The 25,314-nt window shown below is 41.6% G+C and overlaps 1 protein-coding gene across 5 annotated transcripts in view; it reads left to right on the top strand.

The window, feature by feature from the left end:
• The window catches only part of VPS13A (vacuolar protein sorting 13 homolog A), a 262,972-nt gene that overhangs the window by 207,139 nt on the left and 30,519 nt on the right, over positions 1 to 25,314 (top strand). For all 5 annotated transcript variants that reach the window (XM_073345103.2, XM_073345104.2, XM_073345105.2 and 2 more), the window contains 5 exons: positions 4,463 to 4,532; positions 5,541 to 5,646; positions 13,939 to 14,052; positions 23,330 to 23,475; positions 23,579 to 23,660. In XM_073345103.2, the coding sequence (XP_073201204.2) occupies positions 4,463 to 4,532; positions 5,541 to 5,646; positions 13,939 to 14,052; positions 23,330 to 23,475; positions 23,579 to 23,660 (518 nt within the window). The remainder of the gene's footprint in view (positions 1 to 4,462; positions 4,533 to 5,540; positions 5,647 to 13,938; positions 14,053 to 23,329; positions 23,476 to 23,578; positions 23,661 to 25,314) is intronic.

Raw genomic sequence — 25,314 nt, 5'->3', positions numbered from 1 at the left:
GCTCTTCCCAAACCAGGGAGTAACCAGAGGTTAAAGCTTCTCTGCAGCAATGGAAGTAATGTCCTGGGCAGAGGGCATTTTCTGAGTTTTCAAGACAACTTACTTAAAGGATATAGAAAAGGAAAGGGGAAGATTGAAGGCATCCTCCTAGTCTTCCATTGCAGAAGGCCCTTTGGACTTGTTGGGCGGTCAAGGGACTGACAGTGCACCTGCAGAGAAGACCAGGACTCTTGAAGCATCAGGATTGGGAATACCTACAGTTAACAGCATAGTTATTGAAAAAGACGTATAGTTCAGCAGGATTTCTCTGATCGTCTCTCATACATTTTTGGAGTCCAGATAGAACTCAACCAGGAAATCTCATTAATTAATTTGGTCCAATTATATTGCTAGTGTCAGGGGAAACAAAGCTCTTTGGGGGGCAGGGACTGCCTCTTTGTACAGTACCCAGGCCATTGAGGCCCCAATCTCTAGATGCTACAATACAAATATAATAATAATCACAAAGTTCTGGTGATCTCAGCTACTTTAGAGTTTCTTCAGAATGATTTGATTGGATTCCTATAAACAAGCATCCTAGAAATGTGGTATCAGCCCTTGTGGCATTCTATAGGTAGGCACTTTGGGCTGTCCCTTTGAGTATCATCAGATGCCAAGATTAATTAGAATGACATTACCTCCAAAAGGTAATTAATTATATCAAAAGTTAGGTTTTGGAATTAATTCCCCTATCTGTACAAGACCCATATTGCTGTTGCCATATGAATAAGGTTATTTTTGTAGCTCCAGAAATGTTTCTGCTCAAGATGAATTCCTTTTTCCACAATTCCTGGAAAATGGTTCTCCCATCATTTTGTTCTGACCCTTAGCATTGCTTTGGAAGGTTGTGGCATAAATGGGCATTCGTAGTCTATGACTACAGTAGCCTAAACACTACAGTAATAAAAATAATACTTAAAACTAATGGCTGAAGCATGTGGAGTATATACACCAGTTGTCCCAGTTCATCTCATTCTATCCAAATTGCCAAGGCCTGGGTGCATCAAAGTGGCTGCAAGCTGGATTTTAAATCCTGCACCAGTTGGCATCCTTTTGTGATTCACTGTTTATTACTTCCCACTGAGGGATGAGGAGAAAAGCTATATAATTGAATGAGAAATTTCCTAGCTGATAATTTTCATTATGTTAGCAGCTTCTCTCCTCATTAAGCCTATCCTAGTAGCCTGGAAAATTAGCATATAAATGGTTTGTAGGTTGTTGTAGCCGTGCTGGTCCCTGGATATTAGAGAGATATGAAGTAGGTGAATTAATTATTTTTATTGGACCAACTTCTGTTGGTGAAAGAGACAAGCTTTTGAGGTTAAACAAAGCTTATCACTTTTACCAACAGAAGTTGGTTCAGTATTACCTCACCCATGGTGTGTCTCAGAATACAAATAGAAATTTTTCTTGAAAGGGAGACATAGACATATTACAATCTTAACTTGATATTCATTAATCAGTCTTACCTTAATGCTAATAATTGGTTTCTGGAGTGTTCCTACAGCTTTAGAAGACCTCTTCCAGAGTTGTAGGGTGGGGCTTAGTGCTGGAGCCTCCATCAACAGTATTAGACTTGGAATCTTCTCTCCTGGTATACTCTGAGCCAGTTTGTGGACTGGAAGCATTAAAGGCATAGCTCTCGATCGCCTCTGTCTTGCAGCGGTTCCTTACAAATGAAATACCGTGCTTGGTCTTCTGCTTTTCCCCCTGCTTTGCCATTTGGGGTGGGATGGAGGTTGAAGAAAGAGGCCAAGAGTGGGTGCTGTGTACATATTCCTTTCACATAAAAAGTGTGTGTGATGGGAAGGAGGTGATCCCTGTCTGAAAAAGGGCTGGGGAGGAGAAAGAGAAGCTCAGGAAAATAAGAAAGGAATGGACTATTTGCAGGGTGAATAAAAATCAGTGGTGTTTTTTTTTTAATTTAAAAGGTTAAATTGTTTTTAAATTAAATACAGGTTTATTTTTAAACACATGATTTAACATATTTGAAATTGACAACTGAAGTTAAGGCCTAAACTTCTTATAGTATATTAAAATTAATGCAAAGTAAAATATTAAGCAGCACGTTTGCTGCCAATTTTTAAAGAAATTCAAGCCACTGAACTGCTGGAAGTCCATGGCTAAAACCTGGTACCAGAGTTTGCTGAAATGCTAAACCAGCTTTTGACATCCGAAGCCTCTTCTGTAAGTTTATAGATAATATTTTCTTCCTTTGTTTGTTCAGCTATGTCAGTGCAGTGACTAAAGTTTATTCGAAGTTAAGAAACAATTTGGGAGTTTGGAAAACAAACTTTCCTGCTTTTTTTAATCTGTGAACAAAAACTAGGTCTGAGAAGGTTAGAGCTACTAATTCTAAAATCTTGAAGGACATAGTGACTAAAAACAATCAGTTCAGTTCACTAACTACAGATAATACTTCCTTTGTTTAATGAATAAGCCAATATTTAATGCAAAACGTATTGTGGTAAACTTTTTTTAATGTATCCAGCACTTTTCAGGTTGGGGTTTTGTTTTTGTTTTTTTTCAAAAAACCTTGCTGTCTTTGTGCAAGTTTAATTGTATTTGAATGTCCATCCAAATAGATCTTGACACAAATCGCAAGTAAAAAAATTAATGTAGTAAATAAGAAGTGCACTGTTCACCATTTTGCAACATACAAAAAATACAAATTTCAGTAAATGTGGGTTAAGACACACAGTTGCTTTAAATAAGTGTATAGATATGGTATATCCTCCTGGCTAGCAAAAAGAAACACCAAAGTTAGTATAAATTGTATATTTAGTTTAGTTTATTAACGAATGAGAATCAGCCTTTCTTTATGAAAATAACTGAAAAGCACAAATGCAAAACATGATTAAAATCATTTATTTAAATCAAGGTTCCCTGCTTGCTGATTTAAATTATGATTAAAATCAGTTATTTATATAGCTTTGATGTAAGTCATTCCACCCCCGCTATTTGTTGATATTCAGTAGCTTTGAATGTTGATAAGTTAGGGTGAAGGCACTGGACTGCTCTTACATTTATATCACCAGCCAGTGTTTTTAGTGGGAAGAATGGGCATGTCTTAGCTCCAGACATGAGCTGGTGTTGCCACTGATATTTGTGTGATGAAAGGTATACCCCATTAGTGGGGGGAAAGGTCTGGAGCCAGAATAGATCATTTTTAGCTATAAGTCTCTGTATGCAATACAAAAAAGTGTTGATTTTTTGTTTAATTTGAGTGAATGTATTGCTTATGCAAGGCTTAGATCAGTAGCCTTGGAAATTGGATAGGTATGGTTCAGGCATCTGCAGTGCAAATTTGACAGGTCAATGCTGTAGATCCATGGTTCTCAACCAGAGGTACTTATACCCTCGGGGTATTCAGAGGTCCTTCAGGGGGTACATCAACTCATCTAGATATTTGCCTAGTATTACAACAGGCTACATAAAAAGCCCTATCAAAATCAGTACAAACTAAAATTTCATACAGTGACTTACTTATACTGAAATTTATGTACAATATTTACATTCCAATTGATATATTTTATAATTATATGGTAAAATGAGAAAGTAGGCAGTTTTTCGGTAATGGTGTGCTGAGACACTTTTGTATTTTTATGTCTGATTTCATAAGCAAGTAGTTCTTAAGTGAGGTGAAACTTTAAGGGTACACAAGACATATCAGACTCTCAAAAAGGGTACAATAGGCAGGAAAGGCTGCTGTAAATGTTGACTGCTGCAGAGATTATCTGCAGAAATTAGAGAGCTCATTTCCCATGTGTATAATCTTCCTACTGTATTTGCCACTCCATGCATCTGATGAAGTGGGTTTTAGCCCACAAAAGCTTAGGCCCAAATAAATTTGTTAGTCTCTAAGGTGCCACAAGTACTCCTTGTTCTTTTTGCTGATACAGTCTAACACGACTACCACTCTGAAACCTGTCTCCATTACTGGCCATTTTAAAATCAAGATTGGATGTTTTGTAAAGATAAGCCCTAGCTCAAACAAGAATTAATTCAGGAAAGTCTTTGTTATGTGGGAAGTTAAACTAGATAATCACAATGGTCCTTTCTGACCTTAGAATATATGAATAAAAGATTAAATTATAGCATTAGCTATATTATATATAGCTAAAATAACCTCCAAAGCATTCATTTGCTATCAAGTGAAAATGCTATGTTTCTAATAGTTGGTAGGCTGGAGCAGAGTTTTTTGATGTTCCATTTCCGTCTCCTCTTCCCCCCTGCCTGCTCCTCTTACTTCTCCTTCATTTGAATCACATGAGTGCCCATTCCTTCCATTGTATTCTATTTTATGGGATTTAAATACTGCAGATAATCAGGATCATAAATGGCATTTTTATATCAGGAAAATTTAGTTCATACATATTTCTTATAAAACCTATACTGACCTCTTGGTTTTACCTCTTTATAGCACCAAAGCCGTTTATTGATGTGAGTGTTGTCATGAGGACTGCAGGGCATTCTCAAATATCGCGTATTAAGTAAGTATATTTTACATATTCCATTATGGTGGAACGTTTAAACTTTCCAAAACCATTATCTTTTCTTCTAGCAGACGTACTCTTTCAATTAATAGAAAACTCCTTGTTGTGTGCTATTTTCCTTATGTGCTATTTTCCAAAAATTTTTGGAGTCCTGTCTGTATTACATTTCTGATTGTAACATATAGGAAGATGTGTATTTTTATGTACTTGCAATGAAAAATAGCTAAACTGATTTTGCTCACACTTTTGGAAATAAACTTCACTTGTGGACTGAGACAAAGCAAGGTAAATTTCAACCCAAAAGAAATTAATTTCAGAAAGATAGCAGTTGGGGGAAAAATGGAATGTGGAACTCAGGCTTATTTGACCTGTTAGTTACCTGTGTGAGCACTAACAGTTCTGCATTAGAGCAAGCATTTGTTAACAGTGTCACATATACAGCATTTGTTTAAGTTAAAAGGTGTTATATAGTGAAATTATTTCTGGTTATAGCAAATGTGGAGTTCAAATGTTACACTTCTGTTGTTGTTGTTCATATTGCCATAGCACCTTGGAACCCTGGTCAGAGATCAGGACCTCATTGTGCTAGATGCTGTTCAAACACAGAAGAAAGAGATGATCCCTGCCCCAAGGGGCTTGCAGTCTAAAGTATAAGACAAGAGAGATCAGTGATAGATATAAGACCGATGTGGAGTACAAGTAAACAAAGAGTACTGGTCAGTATGATAAGCAGTGAGTGGTCTCTACACACAAGCAGCCTAACTGTTGTCAAATTTTTAATAGTATTCATGGCAAAGAAGAGTCTTGAGGAGAAGGATAAGGTTTTTTTGGATGCTCACTGGGAGCACCTCCAAACCTTCTTTGACAAATGGCAGTGGATTGTTTAAGGAATTATTTTGTATCTATAGTTCATAAATAGCTAGTTTTAATACAATTTGAAGCTTTGCTTTTACAAACAATAAATTGCTGCTGTTTAATAGTTTATTGTTTTACTGTCATATCTAGGTACTTTAAGGTGCTGATTCAGGAAATGGATCTCAAATTAGATCTTGGATTCCTGTATGCATTGGCTGAACTCTTTACACAGGCTGAGGTGCCCAAAGACCAAGAGGTAGAAGTCTTTTTCATAAACAGAGAGTGTATTTTTAATTTGTAAAACATTACACAGATGTATGCAGCTTGGGCTTCTGCTGCTGTAGGCAGTGTAACAAAGTTCCTCTTCTACCTCGGTGGGTCCTGCGCTTTTTGGCAGATTTGCTTACCTCAGAGATTCACGGCAGCTCTCAGTTTGGCCACTTTTGTGGCTCAGATCCTCTGTTCACTCAGATGACCTCATCACTGGCCAGCATGGGGAAAAGGAAAGAGAATAATCCCCGCAGTCTCTTCTGATCCACCATGTGGGTCGGGGAACAACCCAGAGACCTTCCCCTCTGGTGGAACCCACAGTCCAGGTCAACTCCTCCTGTGTCTGATCAGGAGTTGGGAGGTTTGGAGGGAACCCCGGGCCCGCCCTCTACTCCAGGTTCCAGCCCAGGGCCCTATGGACTAGAGCTGTCTAGAGTGCCTCTGGAACAGCTGTGCCACAGCTATAACTCCCTGGGCTACTTCCCCATGGCCTCCTCCCAACACCTTGGTTTATCCTCACCACAGGATCTTCCTCCTAGTGTCTGATAATCCTTGTACTCCTCAGTCCTCCACCAGTACGCCTTCTCATTCTCAGCTCCTAGTGCCTCTTGCTCCCAGCTCCTCGCACTCACACCACAAACTGAAGTGAGCTCCTTTTTAAACTCAGGTGCCCTGATTAGCCAGCCTGCCCTAATGGATTCTGGTAGCTTTTTAATTGGCTCTAGGTATCCTAATTAGCCTGCCTGTCTGAATTTGTTCCAGCAAGTTCCTTCTTGTTCTGGAACTGCCCCTGTTACCTTACCCAGGGAAGATGGACCTGCTTAATCTGGGACTAATATATTCGCTACCATGGCCGAGGCATGTTTGGCATCATGGAGAAAGTCAAATGACATTTCTTTGTGAAGCTTGTAGAAGGCCCACCTACCCCTCTGGAAGCTAAGGAATATGTGCAGCAGCTCCAAAACAGAACCATTATTCATACACTATGACACCCTAATCCAGCTGTATATATATTCTTCATAGTTTGAAAATGTGTAAATAAAAATAAGATTGTAAGACCAAAAAAGCCCCTACTCTCCTGTAGCCATCTGGCCTGACCCTGTCACAGCAGTAACAGCTGACAATGATGCCCATGGTACAGATTGAGCAAGATTCACAGGATTGCTGTTGAGCTACAGTTTTTAGTAGCTGTTTACTGTCCCATGTAGACAGCAGGTTTTCTGCTTCTCCTTTCCCCTCATTTTGGCATAACATACAGGGAAGGAATACAGGCCTCAGAATAGAAAATGAGACGGACATTGTGCAGGAGCCAGGATCCAGCTCCCTCTTCCTAGTAGCAGGCTGATCCTTTGCACTATGGGCAAAGTAAGGAAAAGAGGGACAACAGTCATCCTTCCCTGAGCCTTCCAGGAGGACTAGGAGAAGCGAGACCCTCAGAGAGGAAAGTAGGGGAACAGATTCAACCACGACAAGCTTTCCCCTCTCCTCCCTGGAGAGGAAGGGAAAAAAGATCCTGGCATGTGGGAAGAGGATTCCAACGTCTAAGTGAGGTGCCACTGGATTGAGTATGTGGAAGGAGAACGGAAGACAAGTGATTGTGGAGTGTTATAGCGTGAGGGATAATGATCAGGTCTGCTGCAGTTGTAAGAGTGCATTGTGTGTTTGGGGATGAGAGATAGTGGTGCTGCACAAATGAAAGGGAAATCGTAAGAATTTGGATTGAGAGAGTACGTGAATGGATTGGGGAAGTGATAGACTGGAACTGTAGCCATTTCAGCAACTATAACAGTTACACTTGGATCCTATATAGGACTGCACATCTGTTGATCTCAAAGAGCTTAGCAGAAAGGAAGTATCATCCTTCTCTTGAGACAAAGAGAGGTGAAGTGACTGCCCAAAGTCTCTCAGCAGGGAAGTGGAAGAGGCAGTAAGTAGTATGTTCTCTAGGGACTTTTGCTACAACAAAAAGAAAACATAGACAGTCTCAACCATACCATACACAAAGGACAAATTCACCTATTTTTTACCATCAATAGCTTTCAGAACCCCCCAGGAAATGTCAAAAAATGCAGAAGAAAAGACCACCTGGCTGCTTCTACTTTTTCATCAAATCAACGTCAATCAACAAGCATCCCTTTTGACAGGATTCATAATAGCTACAGACCAAACATTACTTCAGATCTAGTGATCTCTCCTTTTTTCTCTACTGCCTTTGGACGTGGTCTTTTCTGGTTTTGGAGAGCATGGAATATTAGTATATCAGACAAATGGGTGTTGGAAATTATTTCAACAGGTTATACCGTCAAGTTTCATGCCATACCCATCTCCCTGTCCCTTTTCAGGGACCGCAACACATGAGAGGCTTCTAATTTAAAAGGTAGATTCTTTCATTCAGCCGGGGGCGATAGAAACTGTTTCCTCCTTAGCACAGAGCGTAAGTTTTTTATTCCAAATATTTCCTCATATTCAAAAAGAAGGCAGAATGGAAGCTCATCCTAGATCTCAGAATGTTCAGTGTCTTCATTCACAGTTGAATATTCATAGTGGTTACACTGGCCTTCATAATACTGATGCTAGATGAGAGTGATTGGTTTCTAGCTCTTGACCTGAAGAATGCTGCTGCTTGGAGTAGTGTCCCTATGGTTGCTCCACTGTTGATGTGTTTGTGTCCCTGTGTTGCTGATTGGAGAACTTCAGTAGCAGTGTCCTTTAGGCTCACACATGTGCTGCCTCTCCTCCTGCTGTGCCATGAGGCTAGTCAGTGCGCGCGAGCTAACACCCCTCAGTTCCTTTCTCAACTGCCCCTGGCTAGAGATGGGGCCATTCATAGTCCGTTAGGACCATTATTTTTGATTTACGTTTCTGTAGTTAGCCTCCTAGTTCTTAGTTGTAGTTCTAGTTGTACTTTTTTTCCCATTTAAAAAAAAGACTTTAGTTCCTTTTCCCGCTCCTTTCATTAACAGGGTTTGCCCAGCTCACTGGGCAAGACAAGCACTCCCAATGCCTTTGCCTGTCGCAGACAAGCACTCCCAGTGCATTTGCTGTCTTGGGGAAGGCCACATTCAAAAAAAGTGTGTTCTTTGCAGCAATTCAAGCCCTAATCTACTAAAGATAGAGAACTCAGGCAGCAGATTATCTTCATGAAGGCAGCTCTCTGACCCTCTCTGGATCCTACCACGAGTCACCTGGCAGATGTGAGTCTTCCCCACAGCCCTCAATATCAAAAGGCTATGGGTTGAAGAAACACTGATACCTCATACAAATCCTCAAAAAAGAGATCGGGAAGTCCTCACCATGAGCTCTGAGATAGCCATAAACGTTCTTTGGCACGCTTGGTATCCTCGCTACAGCTGGCTCCAAGACCTTCTCAGTCCAGTACCTGTGGCTCACGGAAGTCCTTAGTGGCAGGTACCGTTGAGAACCCAATGGACGCAATGAGCATGGACATTGAATCAACAGCACCAAGGGGCAAAGACAGAATTAAGCACTCCTCTAAGAAGGTTCCAGTATTGGTACAACCCTCAACACTTCACCCGGCACCAAAATGACTGGTACAGGCAAGAGCCCCAACTCCCCCGGCACTGAGTCAGTCAACACCACGGGAATTCCAACACTCCAGGGACCCCTGCATAACAGACGTACCAGGGTCTTCTCTTCTTGGTGCTGGGACTTCCGCATCAAGTCTTCCCTCAGCACAGGAGTCTTCCCCGCTGCTGTTCCATGCTCCCAGTGAAGGCTCGGACAGTGAACCTGACGAGGTGGCATCTCAATACTCCTCACAGACTCCTTACAATGCCCAATACCAGCAGAGCCCTTGAGGATATCCTCAGATGGCCCCACCACCACCATCTTGGTATGGTTATCCATGGGCACCACCACCACTGACCTCTGTGCCACCACCCAAGTGGCCATAATGGGATCATTGGGCTGCATATCGCCACCATGCCTCTCGAGCCTCTAGCCCCAGTTGAGAGCACCCTTTCGGCCACAGCATCCTGAGTTTCAGAACTTCTGAAAGAAATTGTGGAGAAACAGGAGGATGGTGTTGAGGAAGATATGACCCCAAGGACCATTTCCTCCTCCTCCTCAGATGAGGTCATTAAGGCTTCCCTGTCCTCTCTGGCCGATGATTTTTGCCTCTTCCAGGACCTAGCAATGAGAGTGAGGACATTCTCCATATGCCACTAGAAGCAGTCAAAGACACCCACTGTCATCTCCTTGACATACTCCCCTCATCCTCTTCCTTAAAAATCACCTACCTACTAACGAGGCCGCTCTAGACGCAGCAAGAACCATCTGGAAGACCCCAGCATCAGTGGCACCTACCTACAAGTGGGCGGATAGAAAAAATTGTCCCAGCAAAGGAGACTGAATTCCTCTTCTCCCATCCTCCACCCCACTCCATCGTGGTGGATACCGTTCACTCCCGCAGCCATCAATATCAAATGAGGTCCACTCGCTAGGACTGGGACTGGAAATGTTTGGACCTTCTTGGGAGAAAAGTACTCGGCCACACTTCAGTTTCGAATTGCCAATTACCAAGCGCTCTCAGTGAAATAAGACTCTGTAAATTGTTTGAAACTGAACAATTGTATTAAATAGCTCCCTGAGTCTCATTGAGACTTTGAGGGCACTAAGCTCTTAGTGAAAAAGACCAGTGCCTCTCTTCACACCCTGAAGGATTCTCAGGCCACTCTGTGTTTTCGGGGCATCTGCATGCCAGGACAGAAGAGAAAATTTGAATCCACAGAACCCGCATAAAGCCACGCGCCTCACAATACCAGGTCAATGCTACTACAAGCCACAGAGGAAGAAAACTAAGTTTTAGAGGCATAAACCATCTGGCCCGCAATCATCCTCATTCCAGCCATCCACGTCCAAGCACCAATTTTGACATGTTGGTTGAGATGCCAAAAGACTACTCCCCCACAACTGCTACAAGTGCTACATCACTGCTACCCACCCATTTGGCCACTGGTTAGCAGCATTCTGCAGCACCTGGGAATGCATAACATCAGACCGATGGGTCCTAGCAATCATTCACAATGGGTACTCTATCCATTTTACCTCCCTATCCCCTCCACAACACCCTTCGCTGTCCCTCTTCAGGGACCCTTCTCACAAGAATTTACTATGACAAGAGGTAGATCGTCTCCTCCAATTAGGAGCCTTAGGAACCACTACCTCAACATCTACAAGGCAAAGGGTTCTACTCTAATTATTTCCTAATATCCAAGAGAAAGGGAGGGTGGAGACCCATACTTGACCTCAGTGCTCTCAACAAGTTTGTCGAGGCTCAAAAATTCAAGATGGTCACTTTAGCAATGATCATTCCAACATTTGAACAGGGAGACTGGTTTTCAGCCCTCAACCTTTAGCATGCCTATAGTAGTGCCTACAGGCCTTTTTCATATTTCAATCCTATCGACTCTGGGATAATTTCTCAGACCACTACCAGAAGAGGATGCTCCGCTTTGGACTATTCAATGGCCCTGAAAGCATTTTCCAAGGCTGTCAGTAGTGGCCGCCCACTTACGCTCCCAAGGGATCATGATTTATCTTTATCTGGATGATTACCTCCTCAGAGCCCAGTCTCTTCAAGAGTCTCACCGAGTCACCAAAGCTGCAATGCACTTGTTTACAGAAGTGGGTCTACAGATCAACTCCCAGAAATAAACCGTCACTTCAGAGCTACACCTGGAATTCATAAGTGCCAACCTCAACTCTTTGCAGGCCAGAGCTCTCCTACCTCAATAAAGCTTCCTCTCTTTGGCCACAATCATAGAGCCCGTTCAAAACAGCCCACAAATATCAGCCAGACACTGCCTACAACTCTTGGGGCACGTGGCAGTGGGCACAGCAGTAATACCACATGGCAGATTTCACATGCAGTGCCTCCAGATGTGGTTCAGCTTGGTTTACAGACCAAACAGGGACAGGATAGACAAACCCTTGTCACTGCCCACCAGGGTCAAAATCTTCTTAGATTGGTGGAAAGACCCAACCAACATTTGCAAAGAGATCCCCCTCTCACAAATCATTCATCATTCCTTCTCACCACCGACACATCCCTTGTAATGTGGAGTGTGCATCTAAACAGCCTTACAACACAAGGCAAATGGTAACCCAAGGAGATATCCCTTCACATCAACCTCCTCAAACTAAGGGCAGTCAGGAATGCGTGTGCCTGTTTCCTCCTGCTAATCAAAGGATCACACACGAGAGTCACGCAGCCTGCAGGTACCATATATATTGACAAGGGGGAGCCCGATCACCCTCCCTTTGCTTGGAGATGAGACTATGGAACTGGTGTATTTCCCACAGTGTCACACTGTCAGCAGCCTACCTCCTGACCACCCAGCTCAATAGTGGACAGCCTCATTCACAAATTCCCACTTGACTACGAGTGGCAGCTAGGCCCAGTAGTACTCCACGTTCTATTGAGGCAGTGTGGCAGACTGACCACAGACTTGTTCCAGAGCTGCTTCATTTATCCACTTGTCCTCTAATCTGTTTATCTTTAAAGATAAGATCTGTTGACTTACAATGAGGGAATGATTCACCATCCAAAACCAGCTCTCTCTTTCCTTTCACTGCTTGGTCCTTCGATAGTTCTCAGAAATAGAAAAAATTGTGTTCGTCAGATGTACAAACCATCTTGAGCAACAGTTGAAAAGATTCTAAAAGAAAAACACTCTGCAGAGTGTAAAAGATGTGTTGTCTGGTGTGATCAGCAGAATGTTGTCCCAATTACCTTATGTATTATTCTTTCTCTGAAGTTCTCAGGTCTCACTTAGCTCTCTAAGGGCACATCTCGTGGACATGAGTGCCTTCCATTCCCCAGCCCCCATAGGTTTTCCCGTCCTATGACATCTAGATTCCTGAGAGGTTTAGTGAAGTATTTCCAATCATAGTCAGACCTGCTCAGATATGGACCTTAATGTCATTTTGAAAGGTCTTATGGGATCATCCTTTGAACCTTTGGCTTTGTGCTCCTTTCTACACCTGTCCATGAAGACCTCCTTTTTTTCGTAATCCTATCATCAGCCAGAAGGATGGGAGAGTTAAGGGCTCTCTCTCTCTCTCTCTCTCTTCCACCACACCCAAAATTTGTTCCCAAGATTGTGTCTGAGTTGCATATCAGACAAGTCATACATTTGCTAGTTTTTAATCCTAAACCTCACTCTAACAATGAGATTAGATAACATACTTTAAATGTTAGGTACTAGCCTTCTACCTGCAGAGACTGAAACTGTTCCAGTCATCTCCAAAACTGTTCATTTCATTTGCAGAAAGAACAAAAGGTACTCCAGTATCTCTCAAATATTGTCAAAGTGAATTTCAAGATGTATTACACTATGCTATGAATTAGCTCCCCCAACCAGTATTAAGACTTATTTGACCAGGGCCCAGGCAACTTCGGTGGCCTCTCTGAAAAATGTTCCCTTAAAAAACATCTGTAAATTGTCACATGTAGCCCTATGTGTACCTTTGCAAGACCATGTACTTTAGTGGAGGTATCTTCGTCAGATGCCTCTTTTGGTAAGGCTGTTCTTCACGCTATCATAGATAGGATTCAGTGCACCCACCACTGTAGTTAGAGTATTGCTTGAGAGTCAACTAGAGTGAAATACCAACTGGGACAAGCTTTGCTTTGGATTTTTCATTCACTATATGGGATTTGAGGTAGAGACAGAACTGGAGTGGCAGTTGGTTTTGCACCACTGTTTGTACCTTCAGTAGGGAGCACAAGGATAGTTAGTGCATGTGCGGACCAAACTGATACTGCTAACAAAAATCTTCCATGGGGCGTATGCGTATCAAGAGTAGTACACACAGCAACTACACATCTCCAGTTACTGTACAGGTAAATAATCTCTTTACCTGTCCACTTGTCTACAGCTCTGCATCTATATCTTTCACTTCATTTGGTGTATCTTCTGGCAAGATAAATATGAATTCTAGAAGAGGTTTTTAAAGATTTGTATCAATTACAGAATAACATTTATTTATTTGACCCAGGCTCTGTATTTATCTATTATTTGAATTTTAAAATAAGATTTTACATTGAGAGAGATCTTTAGAAATTTGCTTGTAGTTTATTGCACCAAATAATACAGTAGAAATTCTATTTTGAAGTAATATCAGCAGAATGTAGATCATACAGTGTTTCTGGCAATTAGTTTATTACATCTCCCTGAAAACTATTTGTATTGTGGAGTTTAATGCTTTAACAAGTATTGTAATTCTAAAACTAATTTTTCAAATATTTTGACAGGTTGAACTTTTCAAAAAGGATATAGAATCTGTCCAAAAAGAATTGATGAGTATGTCATCAACAGATACATCACAAATCAGCTTGTATGAATATTTTCATATCTCTCCAATCAAGGTATGTAGATTACAGAAAATGATTAAAATTTCTGTTTTTTAGTAAAGGAAGGGGGGAAATTTCCTTTTCATGCCACATTCTGAGAACAGAGAAATAAGAGAGGGAAGAAGGGTAGAGCTAGAGAACAATGCCAAAGGAAGTTAACTTGGCATTTCTACCAATATGTATAAGGAGGGTTTCCCCTGATGCTGTGTGGACATTTCAGCATATCAGAAGGTTCAGTTCTAACAAACAGCGCTACTGTCATCCTTTACAATTCCCTGACATTTTCTTTTTCATAGGATTGTCTGTATCTCAACTTTCGTTAACATATAACAGCCTCCCCCAACCTACAGTTCCCTCTATCTTCTAAGAATTTTGTGAGATTAAATTTGTCTTCCAGGTTTTTCTCTTGCTTCCCAAATGTTGGTGCATTTCAGACTTGCAATGTAAAGTTTATGTAGCCAGACACATTGCAGGCTGGGGAAAGAAATCTTTCTTTTAAGAACCCATACACACAGGATTCTCAATACTTGGGCTAGCACTCCTTAGCATGACACTTGCAGAATTCCCTTAGATCTGAGGTGTAAGACTCTATGGGGCAGCAGTAGTGGATGGTAGAGTACCAGTTATGATCCTTTCTGGCACTCTCTCTGACTACATCCTTAGGTATTCAGTTGCAATGACAGATATTTCAAACCAGTTCTTTCATCACCATGGTTAGAGAAGGAATTGCTTGCTGCAGTCTGCTGTGTATGGATCTAATTCATACATCTTTTTACTTGCTAGTTTTGTACCTTGTCAGTCTCTACTTCTAAATTGTTTGTCCAGTCCTGATGTCTACAATTCAAGGTTATTGAAAAATTGGAGATGATTCAGAGAAGAACCACAAGAATGACTAAAGGATTAGAGAATGTGCCTTATGGTGATAGATTCAAGGAGCTCAATCTATTTAGCTTATCAAAGAGAAGTGCTAACCACATTGTAGTTTACAAATACCTGCATGGGGAATAAATGAAAGGAGGCATGAGTCCACTGCCACTCAGTTCCTTCTCAACCCCAATAGCTAGAGACAGAGCATTCTGCTGCCCACTGTATTCAGCTCCCAACATTTCGCCTTTGACTTTTTATCTTATTTTCTTATTTACTTCATTTATTATAATTTCTCTCTATTTTCATTTCTCTGTGCCTTTTATTTTATTTAACACGGTTGTACTTCTGGGAAAGATGGTTTTCTCTCCTCTCTTCTTCTTGGACGTGTCATTTATGCTGAAGCACAGCTTGTTATGCCCCAGGATTTAAGCCCTGTCAGACCTGCCACAGTGATGGACATTCCAGTTGCCTTCTCTGTTTGGGGGACTCCTACAACCTTTTTAATGCAAGGTTTATCTGGGTTTCAAGGGCCGATCTAATGTCACAGGCTGCCTTGGTCCCTGTTACTCCCTTGTCTATGGCCCTGGAGAATAAATCTCTAAAGAAGAGGAAACATACCTCTCCAGGCAAGGAAATGAAGAAGAGCAGTGGGTCACCCCATAAAACCCAGGGAAGGTTTCATCAGATTCGGAGATCTCTGTACCGAGACCGATCCCGATACTGTAATATCCTACTCTCCTGAGTCCCTTTCATTAAGAGGAACCTAGGAAACCTATCAAACATCACAGGCACAGTGACTATGATTTTCCCTTCCCTTATTCCTCCTCCCCAGTGGGATTACTGGGACCCAGGGGTTCACTGCAGGGACCAATTCTATTCGATACCTAAGAAAAAACCCTGGCATCCACTGGTGGTGTATCAGCCAGTGACTCTTGCAGATAGTCCTGGTACTGCACACCTCATACTGCACACTTGTCCAGTACCCGATGATGAACAGGAAGAGTAAGAGTCTTATACTGAGGAGATCTTTCCTCCCTCTATAAAGTCCTCTTCATCTCCAAATGAGGCAGTAATGCCATCACCACCCTCCTATACTGATGATTTCAAAACCTTCCAGGACTTCATTAAGTGGCAAGCAGACTCTCTTCAAATCCCACTAGTGTAAATCCATGGCCATGGTGGTGGTCATGAGAACAGCATCCTGGCTCCACTGCTCTGGTCTTCCAAAAGATGTGCAAACCACGTTTGATGACCTGCCATTTGAAGGGCCTAAGCTCTTCAGTGGGCACACAGACTCTGCTCTACACCCAGAACAATGTTGCACTCATTGGGGATGTATGTGCCTGCAAAAAAAAAGGTGGTGTGCTGGAGCCCAAACTTCTCAAAGATTGAGACTATTTCAGTACCATCAGTATACTTTCTCTATGCCCCAGGAGCCCTTCCATTGAAAGCCCAAACTACAAAAACTGGGGCCGCCCACCCCTACTTCTGCCCAATCAGCCCCTCCCTGTAAGAGGCACTTTTGATGCCTGGATCATGAGCGTCAGGCAACCCACTTCAGTGAATCAGTTGCTATGCCACTTAAACCCATTCTGAAGACCGACTATCTCACTACTTACCTGCCTAGGAATCTCTTACCTCAGACAAGTGGATATTGGAGATAGTCAAAATGAGTTACTCTGTACACTTCCATTCCATTCCTCCTTTCACCCCACACCATCCCACTTCAGGGACCCTTCTCATGGGGAACTCCTAAAATAAGAAGTTCATTCCCTCCTCCTTTTGGAAGCAATAGAGCCAGTCCCACTAGAGGTTCATTGTTCTAATCAAATTACTTTCATGTTCCCAAGAAAGACAGAGGGTGGATACCTCAGGAACTTGAACAACTGTGTCTTAGTACAATACTTCAGAATTCATGTATCCATCCATCCCTCCCACAAGTGCTTTCTATGCTTTGTAATAGGGGCAGAGTGCTATCAATATTGATTTCTGTCCTTCAGATTCTCCACAGGTCCAAGGGAGTTGGCAAACCGTGGTAACAGCTCAGATCCGCCAGTGGGAAATATCGGTATTCCCATACTTGGACAACTGGATTCTCAGAGGTTGAATGCCTCGAGGTCCATTCAGCAAAGTCCAGGGAAATTAACACTAACACTATTCCAATCTCTGGGCCTTTGTATCAACCACAAGAAATCCATGCTCACTCCAGTACAGAGAGTAGACTTTATAGAATCTACTCTAGACTCCACAACAGCAACCGTCTACCCACCCAAGGAGAGATTCTCCACCCTGTTCTACCTGATATCAGAGTGACAGTTCAGTCCATAAACAATCATAAGGACTTGCCTACAGATGTTGGGCCACATGTCGGCCTCCAAGTAGGTAACTTCCCATGTGAGAATGCACCTCAGATACCTTCAGACATAGATAAGAGTAGTGTATCCTCCAGACACAGCCACTCCGTCACCATGCCTGGGGAAGTGTTGGACTCTCTTACATGGTGGAAAAACCCACCATCTTACAACCAGCACCTTCGAAGACCCTCACAACAGATGCATCTCTGTTAGAATGGGAATTCACCTGCAGGGAGACACAGCACAATGCAAATGGTTGGGACGGGTATTGGCCCTCCATAGCAATATCCTGGAATTAAGAGCAGTATGATATGCTCGCCAACACTTCCTTCAAGCCATACGAGGTCACTCCATCAGACTAACTCTGGACAACAGGGCAGCAATGTATTACATCAACCACCAGGGCATTATGTGCATTATTCCAGTCATTATGCACAGAGTCGCTAGGATTGTGCAATTGGCGCATCTACCATCAGATCAAAATATCAGTAGTCTATTTACCATTCTTCCAGAATACAATTGCTGGCTCCTTTTAGCAGACACTTTTGGCAAGGTGGAAGCTCAACGACCCTGTCTTCTGCAGCATCTGCCAGATCTGGGCCATACCACGAGTTGACCTCTTTGCCACTGTGAACAACACAAGATGTTGTCTGTTCTACTCCAAGGGAGATTATGGCCCCAGCTCTCTTGGGGATTCCCTGATTATGCCATGGCCCCATACCCTGCTGTATGCTTACCCACCTATACCACTGATCCTCAAGACCCTTCTCAAGCTGCGCTGAGAAGGAGCAAGAGCTATCCTCATAATACCTGTTTGGCCAAGGCAGGTGTGGTACTGAAACCTTTATTCACCTTTCAGAAGTGACACTCCTCAGACTTCCTATCATGAAGGTCCTCTTGACATAGAACTCAGGGATATTCATCCTTCCTAATTCCTCCTCCCTCAATCTGAGAGCATGGCTGCTCAGTGACTCCCAAGCATGGAATTGACCTTCTTGGGTACAGTTGAGTCAGTTGTCTTATCCAGTAGACAGTGGCTCTCAACCTTTCCAGACTCTGTACTCCTTTCAGGAGTCTGATTTGTCTTGCATACCTCAGGTTTTACCTCACTTAAAAACTACTTGCTTACAAAATCAGACATAAAAATACAAAAGCACACTGTTACTGAAAAATTGCTTATTTTCACCATATAATTATAAAATCAATTGGAATATAAATATTTGTACTTACATTTCATTGTATAATATATACAACAATATGAACAAGTCATATGAAATTTTAGTTTGCACTGACTTTGCTAGGGCTTTTTATATAGTGTGTTGTAAAACTAGGCAAGAATCTAGTTGAGTTAATGTACCCTTGGAAGACCTCTGCGTACCCCCAGGGGTATGCGTACCCCTGGTTGAGTACCACTCAAGTGCTCTAGAAGTGCTGTATGTAAGCTCAAAAGCTGGTCTCTTTCACCAATAGAAGTTGATATTAAAGATATTACATCACCCACCTTGTGTCTCTAACGACGTAATGTGTCAATCATGCATATGTAGCCTGGGATTATTTAAGAGTGCAAAGTGCACCTGTCGCAAGTAACAGTTTCTTTATTCAGGCAGCTATTTAGAGTTCAGAAGATGAGATTGGTAAAACACACTCAAATTTTATTAATGCACACAAATATAATAGAAATAATAGAAAAATCAACATACATAACTATAAGATTAGTACAGTTAAGTGGTTTCCTGAATTGTGCATACTTACAACCTTATGGAGATGGTTAGAAAAAAAAAAGATGGAAGAAACAGCTAGGGAAGCTCACCCTAACAGCAAGACACTGGGCCAGGCTTGCTACCTGGTTGCCCCATGTCATCATCTGAGTGGATCTAGGGATTGGTTTGTGACAACCTTTTATACATTGTTCTCCATTCCACTCACAATTGTCGAGGATCATGTCTGATTACAATCTCAGTTCCTATTCATATTTGGAATTCTAAGAGGCTAATTTTAGGGTTCTGGTTGTCCATATGTGGTATTTGGGTTGATAGTACATTACATTTCCGAAAGTTAACCCAATGATTTGAATCAGTCTCTTTCCCAATAGTTTCAATACATTGGTGTGGTTAGCAAAAAGCCCCTAAGGTGCTACCATATGTTTGTAGTTGTCATAAATATAAAGGGAAGGGTAAACCCCTTTGAAATCCCTCCTGGCCAGGGGAAAACTCCTCTCACCTGTAAAGGGTTAAGAAGCTAAAGGTAACCTTGCTGGCACCTGACCAAAATGACCAATGAGGAGACAAGATACTTTCAAAAGCTGGGAGGAGGGAGAGAAACAAAGGGTCTCTGTCAGTCTATGTGCTGTTTCTGCCGGGGATAGACCAGGAATGGAGTCTTAGAACTTTTAGTAAGTAATCTAGCTAGGTATGCGTTAGATTATGATTTCTTTAAATGGCTGAGAAAAGAATTGTGCTGAATAGAATAACTATTTCTGTCTGTGTATCTTTTTTGTAACTTAAGGTTTTGCCTAGAGGGGTTCTCTGTGTTTTGAATCTAATTACCCTGTAAGGTATCTACCATCCTGATTTTACAGAGGTGATTTCTTTACTTCTTTTTACTTCTATTTCTATTAAAAGTCGTCTTGTAAGAAAACTGAATGCTTTTTCATTGCTCTCAGATCCAAGGGTTTGGGTCTGTAGTCACCTATGCAAATTGGTGAGGCTTTTTATCCAACATTTCCCAGGAAAGGGAGGGGGTGCAAGTGTTGGGAGGATTGTTCATTGTTCTTAAGATCCAAGGGTCTGGGTCTGTAGTCACCTAGGCAAATTGGTGAGGCTTTTTACCAAACCTTGTCCAGGAAGTGGGGTGCAAGGTTTTGGGAAGTATTTTGGAGGGAAAGACGTTTCCAAACAGCTCTTCCCCAGTAACCAGTATTTGTTTGGTGGTGGTAGCGGCCAATCCAAGGACAAAGGGTGGAATATTTTGTACCTTGGGGAAGTTTTGACCTAAGCTGGTAAAGATAAGCTTAGGAGGTTTTTCATGCAGGTCCCCACATCTGTACCCTAGAGTTCAGAGTGGGGGAGGAACCTTGACAGTAGTTTACCTGTTTTTCATACAATGCCTTGCTAAACTACCACATGATACATATTGCTAAATTTTATATTCTTAGGTCAAGCATGTATTATTTTATAATCTTTGATCAAGTGCGTAATACTCATGCTGATTTATTACAACTGCCAACTTCTGCTAGGCCTCACTCCTAAACTCTTAACACTTAAAGCTTAACCAAGCCTATTTTTAATACATATATTTTGATTCTACTTGCTGATACAGCTTCACTAACTTCTATTATTATTTCTGTAAGCCTGTTTAGCAGATTATATATTACCCAACACTGTTGATGTTGCAAGATCAGGTCAAACATCAACACATGGGAGCCTCTCCGGGACAAGCATAGGTTTGATATCCTTTTGATGTAGGAGATAGGGTGGCAAAGGCAACTGCCCCTGCATCCAGCTCGCACTAGGAGGCCCAGGGGAATCTCAAGGTCATACCAAACACCAAAGAGAATCTTTTTGAGGAGTAGGGGGAGGGAAAATCTCTTCATAAGCCAGCCTACTTGTTCACAATTGGCTTCAAGGAAATAGTTCAGTACTCCCAATCCCTAGGATCTTGGTCTTGCCAGCACCAGAGGCCAAAGGGACCGACGCCCCATTTCCATAAGCAGTAAAAACATAAGCGTTTTTGAAGGGTTTCTAAACATGGCAGTCTGCCTGCCACTTTCAGTGGCTGCCACTTTCTCCCAATTAGAGGCAGACTTGCTGCCTTTTGCCCACCCAATCCTGCACCCTGAGGTCTCAGCAGGTGTGTGATTTTTTTTAACATTCAGGTTTTAGAAGCACATCCAGATGGTGCTAAATAAGCCCTGCCCTCCATACATGTACGCACATATACACACGCTACTTGTCTAAGAATTCTCTTAGGATCCTCAATATCAAGATATTCAGAAGAAATTGCAATCCCTTCTCTGAAAGGGAACCTATGAGTTCTTGCGACCAGTCAAAATTGAATCATCTGAATTTTGTTTATTTAAAATATAAAAGTTAAGATGATCAGCCTGGGTACCATCATGCCTTTTAAAGGAAGGTGACTAACTATATATATGTATGGTTTTTTGCCTTTAACCTTTGCAGATACCTACATATACAATGAGATACTGTCCAAGCACCTGAAATATCTCAAATTTGTCATAGACAATAGCACTCTCAATTTCATGTCTTGCCATTTGGGCTATCATTGGTAAATAAATGCTTGATGGTAGTCATGTCCTGTCTACACAGGCAGGAAGATACCTATGTCCCGTCTTGGATGATTGGTTTATCAAGAACTTCACTCTAAAATGTGTCAAAAGGTGAATCTGTGTCACCAGTGACATCGCTAGGGTTCATAATAAAACTCAAAGACCTAGCTTGCACCAAGCAGACAATTGGAGTACACAGGATCCTGCTAGACACAGCACAACTCAAATCCATCTGCTCCAGGACAAGATCCAGGGCAATTACCAGACTGTCAAAAGAACCAGTAATTGACAGCTCAGACCATTGTATGAATGTTTCATGTGGTAAAACTGCAACAGTATTTGTAGTCCCTGTGGTATTTCTCCACAAGACCCTGAGATCCCAATGGAAGTAAGCGAACCCATGGACTCCTGTGTTGCATGTACATGACAGACTACCATTGGGCCTTTCTGGCCTGGTGAAAGTTTGGGAACAATCTACAATTAAAAGTGAACTTCCAGGTCATACTGGCTAGGAATGCATCCAGCTTACCTAGACTAACTCCAGGTATATTTGGTATCCATTTCAGCATATGATAACTAAATTGAAGGTAGGCCAGTGTCACTTCAGACCATTATCATCAGGTCCATGTGTGACTTGACACTTTCAAAAAAACTGCATTTAAAAGCTTCTTGTGTCATAACATAGTAATATGGTTCTTACAAAGCTGATGAAAGCTTATCTTGAAACAGTTAGTTTCTATTATATTAAATTTCTTACATGAAAAATCATTTTGCTAGTGTCAGTGGCTTCATAGAGTGATTGGGCTTCAGGTTCCAGTGGCTGATCCAAGTGTATATCAGAATTTACAAAGATGGGAAGGTGCTACATACTAACTGGATGCTACTCTCCAAGGTGGTATCTGTGTCTACCTTAGTGAGACTATCATCCATTCTTCTCATGCCACTTGCCCATCCCAGTGAGGCTTTTCTCCATTAATTCAAGGTTAATGGGTCCTTAGGGCTCTGTTGGAAGCAGGCTAATGGTAAATTTCCATGTACCACTAAGGAGTATTAAACCCAATTAGAATCCTGCAGAGAATCAGAATGCCAAGAAGTCAGTTTCTCTTGTGCATTGGTGGGTACAGTCTTGAGGTGCAGAGTGCTTGGAGCAGTTTTTTCTTTTAAAATCTCTTTTGTGAGCAGGGGACAGGACTGCTATAAGTATGCAACTTTCTTGTAAACTGGATTTCATAAGTCAAAGAACAGAATGTTTTGTCAATGTGTTTGTGGTTTTTTGCGTGATTGACTCAAGTCTACACACATGTTCACTGTGTTTTACTGTGTGATTTACTCAGTTTGCTGCTATTATTTCTAAAAAATGTATTAGGTCATTTTCTTTATCTTCATTCTTACCCTTTAATTTGCTGTTTGTCAGAATGTTGCTGAACACTAGATATGAATTCATTTTTTTGAATGTCACTCTTATGAAATAGGAGTCAGTCAATTCCTAAATCAGATGCCATGTTGATGAATTCCTTTTCTCTTTTTAGAAAATATTTGATTCAAAGTGCAAACGTTTTAGTGAGAGAGGGGGCAGATTCTGCTCTTCCAGAAAAATTCTGCTTTGGGCTTTCTGATCTTGTTTGCTGTGTGATAATAGCGGGAAACTTTCTGATTAGGATGAAGTCAGTCAAGATTAGGAAATAACGTATGCTAATGACACCTAATGACTTTTTGTTAAAACGTTAAGATACTATCCAATCAAATGTGGAGTTCTACATTCTCTTTCTCTTTCTTATTCTTTCAGTTACATTTAAGTTTCTCACTGAGCACGGGTGGAGAAGATAGTAACAAAGAAGAAAGACAGCATGAACTGATTCCAGTTCAATCCGTGAACCTTCTGCTGAAGAGTATTGGTGCCACACTCACAGATGTACAAGATGTTGTCTTTAAGTATGTTGAATATATAGTTTTATAATGTATAAGTATTAAATTCACACTTTCAACACAGGGAAATTCATTTTGTTCTGCTCTAAATAATGTGGACTTCTTTTAGGTTGGCTTTCTTCGAACTCCACTATCACTTCTGTACTACACAACAACTACAATCAGCAGTTATTAGGCATTATTCAAAACAGGTTAGTCTAAATTAATTTGTGTACTTCTTTATTTAAATACATTATATTATATGCTGGAGCTACATGTCAATGTACTGTATTCTTTTCTGGTTTGTATGTTTATATGCACACTTGTTAAAGAAGCAAAGTGAAATGAAAATATTTGGTTGGAAACAGGCTAGTAACCTAGATTATGACTCGTATTTTTAGAATACTATTCTTAAAATAAGGCTAAATATCACCTCATCTTAATAGGATACCAATTTTCAATCTAGTCAAATTTAATAAAAAATAGTTTAAAGGTACTATATTTGCCCTGAGCTATGCTGCCATTTTTTTAGTTTACAATTCCATTTTTCTATGACTTAAGTGTTGAGCCACCAAAACTGATAAACAGACTGTACAGGGAAACAGATATTGGTTTTTGTGAAGCAGATTCTGGGACGTTTATGTTGAATGCAACAGTCCCACTGATTGCAAAGGTACTACTCAAGATATTTCTTGACGTGAGTAAGGGTGGCAGAATCAGCTGTATAGAGTATCGGTGGGTAAAGAGTGCAGTGAGTAACAGGGTATCACACTGAAATGGATAGTATGAACTAAAACAGAAGTAACACCAGGCTCTGAGTGTTTTATCTCAAATTCAGTAACTTCTGAATTCTGATTTCTCCCCAGTCCAATGGTTTTGTTAAAGTCTCTGCATTTCCCAGATGAGATGCCTCCAGAGACTGCCACAGGAATGAGTCAGTGCTGTTCAGCACTTGAGACTCAACAAGCTGGTTCATCCTTGCTAATCAGACACTCCTCAGAGGCAAATCTAAAAATTCCCCAGCTTGGCCAGCCTCTAAAAAGAAGAGCACCAGTGTGCTTAACTCTGAAACTAAGTGACATGGCAAGAAATCTGACATCCTTTCTGACTCTCCCTGTCCCCAACGGGAAGGTTTGAATTCTGCTGGGTAACTTGCCCGACATTTTTTATCCAATTACATATCAGAGTGATACAGCAGTGATATTCCTGACAAAGGACATGATAGTTCCTGCCAAGGGAGAAACAACCTTTACTCAACTTTCCTGCCAAGGCACCCAAACCATCTTAACTCTGCCTTGTAGTGATACAATGAGAAAAAGAAATATGCAAATTGGAGAGAGTCCAGCAGAGGGAATGAAAATGATTAGGAGGCTGGGGCACATGACTTATGAGGAGAGGCTGAGAGAACTGGGGTTATTTAGTCTGCAGAAGGGAAAAGTGAAGGGGGATTTGAGAGCAGCCTTCAATTACCTGAAGGGGGGTTCCAAAGAAGATGAAGCTAGGCTGTTCTCAGTGGTGGTAAATGACAGAACAAGAAGCAATGGTCTCAAGTTGCAGTGGAGGAGGTCTAGGTTGGATATTAGGAAACACTCTTTCACTAGGAGGGTGGTGAAGCACTGGAATGGGTTACCTAGGGAGGTGGTGGAATCTCCATCCTTAGAGATTTTTAAGGCCCGGCTTGATAAAGCCTTGGCTGGGATGATTTAGTTGTTGTTGGTCCTGCTTTGAGCAGGGGATTGGACTAGCTGACCTCCTGAGGTCTCTTCCAACCCTAGTATTCTATGATTTTCTGTCTTTTTCATCTAATCTGGGACGACAAACACTAATATGCATTAGTCATAATTGTGTGGTTACTTCATGGTGTCA

This window comes from Lepidochelys kempii, chromosome 5 (genome assembly GCF_965140285.1).
Source record: "Lepidochelys kempii isolate rLepKem1 chromosome 5, rLepKem1.hap1, whole genome shotgun sequence".
Lineage (NCBI taxonomy): Eukaryota > Metazoa > Chordata > Testudines > Cheloniidae > Lepidochelys > Lepidochelys kempii.
Note: the sequence above shows the minus strand (reverse complement) of the source record. Positions and strands in the feature narration are given on the sequence as shown.